Below are 12,812 nucleotides of genomic sequence, written 5' to 3'. Positions count from 1 at the left end.
AAAACAAAATTCCAGAAACAAAACAACAAATGCACTCAGAATAATCCAACTTAAGCATGTGGAAGAGAACCGCATAATGATCTTTAAAAAAAATGCATTTTTGAAGGACCTAATTTCACACTTATCCCAGAAGCTTTCAAAGGAGCTTAAAAAAACGAAAGCTTGCCAAATTCTTACTCTAATCACACTCAATCAACCAAAAAATGCAAGACTGAAAGCAAATCAACTGTCATCACCACCAAGGAGATTAAATCAAGCATCACCTAGATCCAACAAAGAATGCATTTGATAAAAAATATCTACAATCAAAGTTTACAAATTTGAATGTACAACAACAAAATTAGAACCAAAAACAACAATATGAGACCTCGAAAAGCTAACCAAAAAACACAATAAATTTCTTACCCATTTGCGAATTCCCAAAAAATATAAATACAAACCCAGAAATGAAGAACCCAAAAGAGGAAGAAAGAGAATTGGAGCATACAAAAAATTTGCACTTTTTTCAAAATAAAAGAACTGAAAATTTGGGGGAAAAAAAATCATACATCACCTGGAGAAAAACTTCTGCCTAAGAGAGGAGACTCACAAAACATACAAGTGAGAGAGAGAATAATAAATAGAAGTGATTGATATCTGTAACAAAGAGGAATCGAACCAGGGAATATACCGATTACCGAACCAGACCAAAAGGCATCGGGAAGCGAATAGAATCGAGAACTTAAGGCAAAATGGGCATTATAGGAAATTTAACAAAAATGCATAGACGAAAATGCCCTTAGCTTTTGAGAGGTTGACGTGCTCAAGAGTTGGGTCTGAAGTTCAGAGCTGTCTTCGGCCACGTCAGGTAAAAGTGCGTGTTCCAGCGTCTCTCTGTTTGACACGTTTCACAACTATTGGCAGGCATAAGGCGAACCAGATCTAACGGTTGATGAGCCGTGTCAACTTCCAATGTCTCACGAATTTACTAATTTGGCCTTATCGTTGAAATTTTTTTTTTCTTACGGCGTATACGAGATCGACTCCCGCTGGTCAAAACATTTCGTAGTTGGCTCAAATTCGTGGGTATTAACGAATGGAATATTAATAACTTCAGAATTTGCTTAAAATTAGGTTTAAATTTTACTCATTTGAAAAATATTTATTTAATTATTTGGTTTTGACCAATTAAAAAATACATTAAATTAAATATTTACATATAAATTCATACATTCATTATATATACTTAATTTAATTATGTATAAATTTTAATATGACTATTGAATTTAATAGTAAACTTATTCTCATGTGATGTTTAATTTGTTAACATTTCTGAAAACAAGAATATCAACTCTAATAACTTGAAAGACTCAACAAAAACAGCTCTTCCAAAGAGTTTCCATGTGTTATTGTTATTGCAGGAAGCTAACTTTCAGCTACAGCAATGACAAGAAATCTATATGTATATATTAAATAGGTTATGAAAGCAATGGCCTAGCAGTGGGCAGAGGACAAGTTGGCTCATTGTGAAGAGTTTGGCATCACATGGAACACCCAAGTGAGAGAAAAATCTGGTGGCTGGACGTAACAGCCAAGAATAATGGTTTGGCTTCTTTCATTGATTTGTGTACAAAATCAATTTTCAGATCTACAACCACCAATGCCCCTGTTGCTTGAGATTTTCTTTTTGAATTTTTAGTCGGATCTGAGCATATTCCCTCTGGAAACATATTTATTACAGGGCCAGAACTTAGCCATGAATGCCATGTTCACAGTGTTAAACACAGCTAAGCAAGTAAGGAAAGCGAGGAAACAACCAGATAGAGACATAAGATAAAACCCTTTATTAAAATAAATGCAGAATGCTTTTGAAAAGGATCAAGTGAAAAATCCTGTATTTCTATGATTGATTCTTGTGGGTTTCATATATTATCGATCATGGTCAAAAACCAAGCAGAATATGACACTGCCAAATGCAAACATAGGAACTTTTGAACTAGTGGGTGCTGATGTTGTGAACAAATGAAGCAAAACGACGTTGGATAAATAGCCCATGGATACTTTGGTTCGACCACCAATCTCCCATTCCAAGAAGATAAGACCAATCAAATTACATACCCAACTGTCAAAGGTAAATATTTTGCAATTAGATTGACATTTATCATTTAATCCAATCCAACAGCTACATTTCCAAGTTGCCAACACTATTAGATATATTCATTCAGACGGAAAAAAGGCTCGTCACTATCTCTGTTACGGATCAAATGAATTGCTATAGTCCAAACATGTGGGAGAAAATAAAAGATAAGTCCAATTCATGATGCACAGAGATGATGACATTCTCCGGCAGTGTAAATTTAATTTTCTTTTTTTGACTTAAAACCAACGTTGCAAACAATAAAATTACAAAGAAGCCATAAGCATATTCTAGGAATCAAAGAATATGAAAAATAGAGCAATATTGGTTTCACAATAATCGCACACGTCAAGCCAAAGATGGATATGCATATAAAGGGAACACTGCACAAATTTTTCTCTTTCTCCACCGAGTCTGCAGCTCCAATCTCTTCATTCAATTTCTCAAACTCAATGGTTGGAGCAATTCAGGGGGTCCAATGCTTTTTGTCACAAAAGATCTAATGGAGCAGCTTATAGTGACACCAATTACTTGACTACACAGCAATTGGAGAGTCCTGCATTTAAGAAAACAAAACCACACCCATGCCATTAGGAAAGGAAGCAACTAAATCATGAAGATGATTGGTATTAACATTTGATTTGCATTGTGCTCATGACAAGAAAACTTTTTAAAAACTAGAAATTTGTGAACAGAAAAAGCAAGGAAAGCAAAGCACGATGATGCCAAAAGAAAATTTTAGATCATTGTAATCATGACACAAAGTGATTTTAGTGTCACAGTTTGTCTATAGCAGCAAATGAACCTTTTCTTTTTTTGTCTGTGGGGTCTGGAGGAGGGGGGACGATATTGGTTCATGTTGCTTTGGGTATATTTTGTATCAGAATGTACGGAGATTAACAACAAGAAACGACACGCAATACTTAGAAAACAAAAATATAATCAGCCAGCTTTTTCTTACAACTAGTAGTCAAGAATCCTTGCGTGAAAAAAAAAAGGACCACAACAAATATTTAATTACATTTGATAATATTAACTACGGATAACTTCTAATTGTACAATGTTCATACGATATACTTATTTATAGCAGTATTAAACCATAAAGTTTTGAAAATGTTTAATATTATTTTTCATATGTTCAGTAAATATAATAATAAAATAAAATAAAAATGTAGATAACCAAAGGTTGATGTTTGTGATACTATTAGGGCTGCTAATAGATCCTACCTTGGCAGTCAAATTTGAAACAGCCAAATTGAACTTCTCCCTGGTTTTTGTACCAGCAACCTGACCAGCTCTTGCCACCTTACTAAAGGCACCATTTAGCCAAGCTGTTCCAGCCGTCACATATCTGTCCAAGGTTCCAAAATTTTAGTTAAATCACATATTTTTCACGTTCAAAATATTATTAAAAAGTGAGATCAACATCAAATAACAACAAAGCATTGAAAACAAAGATATGAGGAGAACTGGAAAAGGGAATATTTTATTCACTATCCATTTCCTCTGTTCTAAAAAGCCATCTTGTAACTCCAACAGGAGCAAGATAAACAATACAAATAAACTCCACAGCGGCCACCTGTTGATTACCTATGTTTTCTGAATCATTACACTTTCTATTGCACTTATTAACCAAGTGACCAACATAAGACTACTCTGCAGTCGTAGATGTAATAAAAGTATGTTAACAGCAGTACTTTTCATATGAATTCTGAATCATTGGAAAATTAATATATGCAAGTTCCACATAATTTAGACTATTAACCAAAACATTTTGTAAAAAAAAATAAAAAGAAAATAAGATATAGAACTAAAAGTAAGACCATTTTCAATATGGCTTTAACAGCTATTCCACTACCGTACTCAAAGTGCCACATATATTATATGTCATATATTCTGGAGAATTTTCAAAATTGAAATCCATAATCATACATGGAATCACAAGTTATTCAATAGCAGTAGCAGAAATCACAAAGCATTCCCATATGCAATCTGGTAAATGTATAGAGGATTACTGAGTGCATAAAACTCCAAAACTGCTTCTCATAAACTCTGCATCATATCTTCAATGAAGCAGCGGAGCTCAGAAATATATAAAATAAAAGACAAATTAAAAAATTAAAAACACACACAGAGAGAGACACTAGGACTGTCAAAGCACAAATCCCTTATTTAAAGTAACTGGAGGCAAGGAAGAATAATTATTTACCACAGCCAAAGATCCGTAAAATACAATGTTAGGGAAGAGAATCACCTGCTAGATTTGACAGCTGATCCTGTGTCATTTATCTTCCTCTCTGCAGCAAATATTGCTGCCATGGTTTTATCTGAAACCTGAAGCCTTTGGTCCACAGACTTCACCTTCTCATTGACTGCTGAAATTCCAACTGTCAATTTCTCTGTAAGCCCAACTCTCCGATCAAAGGAACTTACTTTGGCAGATGCACTAGCAGTCAAGCGATGTTTTTCATCAAATGCCTTGGCCTTATTGACTGCATCTTGGCGAAAAGCTGAACCTTTTGCCAACACACTTGAAACCACTTCTTGTGCTCTATTGACATACATTCTCCCATTGCTAGGTGGAATATTTTTAGCCTGCTAATAGATATGATGTGATTATAAGACCATACAACTGGAGAATAAAACATCTGTAGTGCAAATGACTACACATTAGCTGACAGCACCAATGGATATACAGGTGCCAACATATTTTATCATATGCATCCACTTATCATAGAGATTCAGAGTGGGGACGAATATAGTACATATAGAAACAAATTAATCATAATAAACCTTCTAAAGATCATACAAAACATTCTGGATAAAGTACGGAACAGAGGGAAGAATTTGGATGAAAGACTTAAATCAATCTTGATCAACCAATTGCTTAAGGACAATTAGGCAATTTCTAATAGTTTATATCACTACTACTTTCTTTTCAAAATAAGATGACGTGCATGACAAAATAGCTCTACAGCTTTCCCACTTTCAGACAGTCTCAAATATCAATGATCAAGTAGTTTAAACTTCCAAAAATATAGTTATCTCTATTACTAAAAGATTACCACAGATCATTTACCTACCTCAACATTTGATGGAGTACTTTCAGCAGGAACAGCAGATAGTGCATTGTCCACACTTCTTACTTCCTGCATAATTTGCAATTAGGAATATGGATATTTGAAAATTACTGAAACAGATATTACAGCAATGGTCATCCATTTACCTGTAATTCACGATCTGACACATAATTTTCTGCTGGAGTTATACCCACTATTTGGTCTACTAGAGTTGCTCCCTGCACAAATATGAAAAGTTTACTTTCTAGAACTTGCAGTTGGGACAAAAAAGAAGGGCATTTGATTGGGTGATCTTAAAGAAAACCACTTATTTGCTTTAAATTTAAACATTCAATTCTTTATAACTTCTTCCAGTTCACTCAGAGTTTTGAAGTATATCATACACAAAGTATCTGAATTTATAATGTCAATTACTAACACAAATCACATTAAACAAAAACCATAAAAGTAAGGACACACCGATAATAGCAATGCAATTTCAAGTGCTTTAGGATCTTTGAATGTGACAAATGCAGTCTTTGATTGCCCATTTTCACTGCATCCAAAGATAAAAACAACAATAAGAACCTCCGTTAAGCAAACACAGAACACAAATAACAACCACGACACACAAAATTATATTAAAAAAATTAATATAATTAGAGGGAGAGAGAGAGAGAGAGAGAGAGGCAGAAAGATTGTTAAATGCCATAAAAAATAACTAAGAATATTAAAAGAAACTCTAATTTCCGTTTGCTTTCAGTTTTAAAAGGAAAAATAGGGGGAAAAGAAAGAAAAGAACAGAAGGATGAAACTACATAGAAGCTTGCTGCTTGCAAGTATATACAAATACAAGTAAATAAAACTTACCGTAGGATCTCAATATGCTCGATTTCGCCTGAGAAAGAGAAGAACTCGTGAATCTCTCTCTCACTTGCTAGATCTGATAAATTCTTCACTTGAACAGTTCTCGTCTTTAATAGAACAAATCAAAATAAATACATAAAAATACTAAAAAAACTGAAAAATCTAGAATTGAGCTATTATCTTCATGGATACAAGAAACTAACTACGAGCAGACCTGCATTGCGAGGTCTTCTTGCAAAGGACGCTTTCTCCTGCAAGTCGTCGCGAGAGAGAGAAAGAGAGAGAAGAAGCAAACTGACAAGTTAAGAGACAGATAAGCAAGAGAGAAAGAATGTAAGTTGTAGTAAATGCCCCTGAGTGTTGCCATATTTACGAAACAATTTTTTAGTTTTCCCATTTTAACCTTTTTTGGCTGAACAGAAACTCCAGTCTTTTTCAGTGGCAGTCGACGGCAGTGACACTGCAAATAGTTGGCGATGCAGTATCATCGGTATCTTGTATGATTATTATATATCTTTTTCAATTTTAATTTTTTTTCTTCTTTCATATAATAATTATTAAATTTTTTAATTCTAATTTAAGGTCATACAAACGTTATTTTCGGGAAATGTAATTTAAAAAGGGGAAAGTGAGAGGAAGGGTAAAAATGTAAAATGGTAAAAAAGAGAGCAGAGCAGTTAGAGTCATTGGGATTCTTTTCCTAGTCAACAATTAATGAGAGCTTTGAAGAACGCCACATAGGACTTTTCCTTGCCTTTGTCTCTCTTTTGTCCTATCAGGCTCCGTTTGATTTTGATCTTGGTGATTAAGAGAATAAACTTTTTTAATAACTATTTTAAATATTAATTAGAAAGTATGTTTTAAAATAAAATTTAGTAATACTCTGTATTTTATAATTTTTATTTTATTTTATTTTTCACATATATTAAAAAATATATTTTTTAAATTTTTTAGTTATATTCATATTAGAAATATTAAATTTTATTACATATAATAAAATATTTTGAAAAATTTTTCAAAAATAAAATTATAATAATTAATTTATATATTATTATGATATAAAATAAAAGTTGATAATAATTTTAAAATATTTAAAAAATATATAAATAAAAATTATGGAACAAATAAATAATAATATGTTTATTCTACCGTCACGAGCGAGTTTAATTCTCTTAATTGAGTTATTCGGACATATTTATTTTTATAATAAAAAAATTACTATCTCAATTACAAATAATTTTAAATTCATTTTTATATTTTTTATAAAAATTAAATAAATTCATTTTAGTTTTTTGTGTTAAGTAGCTCACAATTTAAGGTTAAACGTATATTCGAACATATCAAAATATTAATTTTTAAAGAAATTTATGGTTGTCATATAAATTTTATCATAATAAAAAAATTATAAAATATTATATATAAAATTTTAATTAAAATTTAATAAATAAAATTCTTATTTGATATTCATTTATTATAAAAAAATAATTAAATTCTATTAATAAAATTCAATTCATTTATATTAAATTTATTTATTTAGAATCAATTTAAATATAATAAATTTTAATTAAATTTTTATATTAAATAAATTCCATTTAATTTAATTTATTCATTATTTTTATTTTTTTAAATTAAATATAAATATTTATTTTTATAAATAATAATTATTTTATCATATTAATTGAAAAATCATTATTAATATTTTTATAATATTTAAAATATGAATTTACATACTCTTTTACCATTAAAAATTATGAATTAAGATTTTTTAAATTAACAAAATAATATAATAAATTTTTTAATATTAATTATAAATGTATTAAATATTAATAGTCAATATTAAATTAAATTATTTTTTAAAGAATATTCATTAATTTAAAAAAGATAAAAGAAAAAAGTTCTCACAGCGTAATTTTGATATAAATATTTTTTTATAAAATTCTAATAATTTTATTTATCACTTATTGAAGTTGTTTTATTAAAATTTATTCATCGTTTCAAGAACATTAAAAATAATTTTTTAAAATTTAATAATGATAATTTTTAAAAAATATTTTATTATTTTTAATTATTTTACATTTTAAATGTAAATTAATAAAAAGATGATAACTGAGATTAGATTAATTATGAGAAATAAAGAATAATTTAGTGAACATAAAAATGATTTTATTATAATTTATTTTTTATCAGATAAATAAATTTAATTAATTTATTAAAAATCTTAAATAATAAGTAAAAGTAAATGGAAGCAGCAAGCTTTGTCAACAATGTCTCCACCTTCAAATTCAATGATCAATTTTAATTTAAAAAATAAAATATATTAACAAATTTTTATATAAATATTTTAATGAGATTTTTAAAATGTAAAAAATTATTTTTTATTAACTTTTTTAAAAGGTTTGAAATGTTGAAAAAATATGAAAAATATTTTTTTATATAAAAAATATTAAAGATGAATCTTTATTGATAACGAAACTAGGTAAAGCAAAATACAGGAAGAAAAAGGTGGATAGAAAGCCTTAACACACACAAAGGTCGTCAGCCTTTTTAAATACTTTGCTTCTTTAAAGCCTTATTACCGAATTAAACCGTGACTGTAATGTTAGATAGGATACTCTTTACTCAGAAATAAAAAGACAACTCACAATTCGAGCAAATGAAATTTAAATTTTAGGAATTATGAATGCAAATTATGCGTAGTATTATGGTAGTTTAATATTTTTAAAATTATTAATTTCAATTTTTGGATGAGATGTTAGTTTCATTACGTGGTTGTTCCTTAATATCGAAACTTCAAGTGACCCTTTTTTTTTTTAATTGTATTAAAATCATCTATAAAATTATAAATTCTAATTTAATTATAATTATCTTTTTCTAAAATATGATATAAAATTATTATATAGTTTATTTAAACGAAAGATTTTATAAAATTTGTAATGATAATAAAATGATATATCAGTTATCCTAAAATATGATTGTTATTATAAATGGTTATCTCAAATTCAGATAGAGGTAGAGTTTTTGAATAAATGAGTAAATTTAGTTGGAATGATTCACCCATCTCTTTTTTTTTTTTTTTTCTTGCCCTCTACTAATGTATAGTCGTCACCCACTATCGTATTACTTGTTGCTATCACATAGACAGTACATATGGGCATAACTATTTATCCATCATTATCAGACGATTATTTAATTTTCTTTCGGCGCTTGGATTAATAGGGTTGTGGCGTAACCGAGTTTACTCTCCTTCTCCTTATCATGTTAGATGAGTTAAGTTCCTTTTAGATGAGTCTGAGTCCCGGTCAACTCGATCTCCTTCAACCATAAATTAAGTTTATATTAATGGGTCAGTTTGCGTAGTGGACTCTAATAAATTTTGGACTCAATTATTTTTGTAAAAATTTAACTGCAGTCCGAATGCCAACAACCTAGCATCATCAATAAATATTATAAATTTAAAATATTAAGGCAATTCGCCGAGATTTAGAGTAAATTTACTAGAAATAATATTTTAAGAGTTTGATAAGTTCACTTTAATGAAAATTATTTTTCCTTTTTTAAATATATTTATAATAATGATGTAATTTGATTCAGGGATTGAGATCAAAGTCTGGTGATTAAAGTGTCAATCACTGAATTTAAGTAGCTGGTGAATGATTTTATTTTATTTTTCCCTTCAAAGTACCAGTTTAATATTCAATCTTCAGCAGTTCAGAAATACTATAATTAAACTGATTTATTCCTTTTTTCAAATTCTAAAATTTAGAATATTAAATTATACTATTCTAAAGTTAGGGTAATTAGTTTCAGAGGGAAGTGTTAGTTTAATCCCGAGCTAATTAGAGGAGGTACTAGCTTATCCATAACTGTTTGGCACACACTTCGTCTATAGTTAGAGTACTAAAAATTGTGTTTAAAGATCTAACTGGTATTTTATATAGAGTTGTATATCTAAAAACACAGTTAAAATAAAAATGACTAGTAATAATATTTTAATATCTTTAAACTCTAATAACTGAATCATAATAAGCTCAAATAATAAAATAAATATATCTTAAAACAAAGCAAATAATGTGATAAGTAAGTCAGAATCAAGTCATTTTCAGGAGATGTTTAAGAGTTTTTCGACATGTTAACTTGATATGCTTGTTAAATCTGACGTGCTTACCTAAATGAAATGGACTTTTAAAGGTTAGAAGTGTAACTTTAGTAGGTCAATCTATGAATGCTGAAAGTTTAAAAATTAAATTGAAATACAGTAAAAAATTTAGTAGGTTAAAGTGTGAAAATGAAAAGTTTCAAAGTAACTTTCGAGTTTGGTCCTCCAATTTTTCTAACTCTTCACCTAAACACTCCATGTGTTACCTAAACATACAAGCAAAAAATCACTAAGTATAAAAAAAAAGGTGGTCTTTAATTTCCTTCATGGTGGCTGAACTTACACCGAAAGAAAAGACAAAATTAGTTTTATTCTTTTCTTCCATTCCCACTTTATTTCTCCATGAAAACAAGAATTTCATTCATGCAAATTTCTTTGTTAAGTGAAATAACCAGCAAAGGAGGAAAAAATGAGAGAAGTTTAGGTGCTTAAGTGGTAAGTGATAAAAATTAAAAATTAGGTTAGACAAATATGTTCTTTTGTACTTTCAATCAATTTTATGTTATTAAATGAATTAAAACTCTTATTTTTCTTATTCTTTGTAAAAAATAAATTTAAAATGAGAAAGGTACATACATCAAAGAGTAAAGGTAAGAAAAAAAGAATAATTAAGTTGTACCTAAAGTTTTTGAAAAGAATTGTGCAAAAAGTTTAGTGTTTGCATGATTTTCTTATGAATATGTAAAATTAGAGTTTGATTTTGATTGCTATAAATTTTACTTTGATTGTATGGATGTTAAAATGGTGTTTGGAAGGCTTAAAGTAAAAAAATTCAACATGGGAGTTAAAAATGTAAATATGGCAGGATAGATTTTAATAGAGTAGCCTGTGTTAGAAATTTCATAATTTATTGTGTAATTATTGAAATTAAACCTAACATATACCAAAAGAAAGCTAAGACAAATAGCTAAAAATTTTCTTAAAGTGACCAAATTCTGAATTTGTAGTTAAGTTTATATAAGTTGCCAATAAACTTAAAATGGACACAGGGATAATGCATTCAGAACAGTCTGTATTTATTATATCATAACTGATTCTTTATTTATTGAGATGAGTTAAGACTAGTGTCAAATGAACCCTAAGAAGTATACCTAAAACTTTGTAAAAGAAATTTAATCTTGAATCTGTATGCAAATGTATGCATTTGATATGTTTTGTTAGATTAAAAACAGGTACCAGTACTGTACTAGTTAATACCTGATTGGGCAACTTGTAAAGAAAATTTCAAATATAAGTTAGGAAGGTCAGAATTATATATAACATATTGTTAGAAAGTTAAGACATAAATACACAATATTTATGAATAAAGGTTAATCCGATTCTATTCATAAGACATTTGAAAATGTGACAATTGAAAATGTGATACAATTTCAGGCCGAAACAAACCGAAACCCAAATATTGATCTAAAAAGGATTGACATGCTAATTTTACGCCCAAATTGCGTACATGCTAACTTGACGTGTTTGCTTTATGCACGTGCTAGTTTAATAAACTAAAATTTTACACGCACGTTCTTAATGAAATAGCAATATGCTCATGACTGAATATAGTCTATTTACACACACATGTATGCTTTTAAGAATTTATTTTATCGACATGCTTGCTTATAAATATATAATTCGACATACTTGTTTGTTTCAATATGTTAAGCATCTAAATATATAATTTTAGTGCAAATAAATATTAACATTTATGTATACATTTTTTGCTCTAATAAATTTCAGTAGGAGTCATAGACAGAATAAGATTATAACATGCCATATATAATTTAACAGTACTACGCCCTAATGGGATACATAATATGATATTTTCGCCATACCGTGTGTCATACAGTTTCTCGACTTTTGCACCATACAGACACAATATTCAACTTTAGACCATATAGTTTGACACTTTGTGCTACATAACCACAATTTTTCATTATCTAGCTAGTTGATCCTACTAAGAGTTTATAGGGGCGAAGATTAATTATATGACTTGTTAATATCTTATAAACATGCATACAAGATGGTTACCATATTATAAATAACCTTATATGTATACAATTACATGACTTAATTTGCTCACTTTTCATTCATAGATACACAAAATTTTCACATATTTTTATGAAATAATTTTATTGTAACTGTCATGTGTAATTTTATTTATACTTTATATGAATATATATTATTATTTACCCACGCGAGGTAAACTCAGTGTATTAGACTTTTCCATATATAAGTAATAGATAAAGAAAGTGATAAAAAGAAGTCTGATTCTGTATCAGTATGGAAAACATTATCATAACCAGTTAATCTAAGTTTTTATATAAAAGTTATTTATGTTTAACATGTACATAACTAATTCAACAAGAGTCTATAAATAAGTTTTAAAAATAATAAAAATATAAACTAATATGTTTACTATTTTAACTTAATATGTTCCATTTATAAATTTAATAGTGTGAATTGAGTAAATATTGATAATTTATTACTATTTTTCACAGAAATAATTATTAATAAATATAGGAGACTCTTCCGGTTTCTACATTTAAAATTATTTTTATAAATTAACTTATATTAAAATAAATTAAATAAAAACTGATAATTTAGAAGTTAATTTAAGTTTATATGT

General features: G+C 28.4%; 1 protein-coding gene across 2 annotated transcripts; it reads right to left on the bottom strand.

The window, feature by feature from the left end:
• Nucleotides 1-2,297: 2,297 nt before the first annotated feature.
• LOC110623615 (binding partner of ACD11 1) lies at nucleotides 2,298-6,424 on the bottom strand. 2 transcript variants are annotated; one of them, XM_021768615.2, is made up of 8 exons: nucleotides 6,257-6,424; nucleotides 6,046-6,149; nucleotides 5,656-5,731; nucleotides 5,343-5,414; nucleotides 5,200-5,265; nucleotides 4,371-4,714; nucleotides 3,344-3,467; nucleotides 2,298-2,672 (listed from the first exon to the last, which is right to left on the bottom strand). In XM_021768615.2, the coding sequence occupies exons 1-8, from the start codon at nucleotides 6,407-6,409 to the stop codon at nucleotides 2,652-2,654; spliced, it is 960 nt and encodes a 319-aa protein (XP_021624307.1). In that variant the 5' UTR covers nucleotides 6,410-6,424; the 3' UTR covers nucleotides 2,298-2,651. The 2 variants fall into 2 exon arrangements, with proteins under 2 accessions (XP_021624307.1, XP_021624308.1); XM_021768616.2 differs by having other exon boundaries at nucleotides 4,371-4,711.
• Between the last annotated feature and the right edge of the window lie 6,388 nt (nucleotides 6,425-12,812).

The sequence above is a fragment of the Manihot esculenta genome, chromosome 9, assembly GCF_001659605.2.
Source record: "Manihot esculenta cultivar AM560-2 chromosome 9, M.esculenta_v8, whole genome shotgun sequence".
In the NCBI taxonomy this organism is placed as follows: Eukaryota; Viridiplantae; Streptophyta; class Magnoliopsida; order Malpighiales; family Euphorbiaceae; genus Manihot; species Manihot esculenta.
This window is presented reverse-complemented; position numbering and strand designations above follow the sequence as displayed.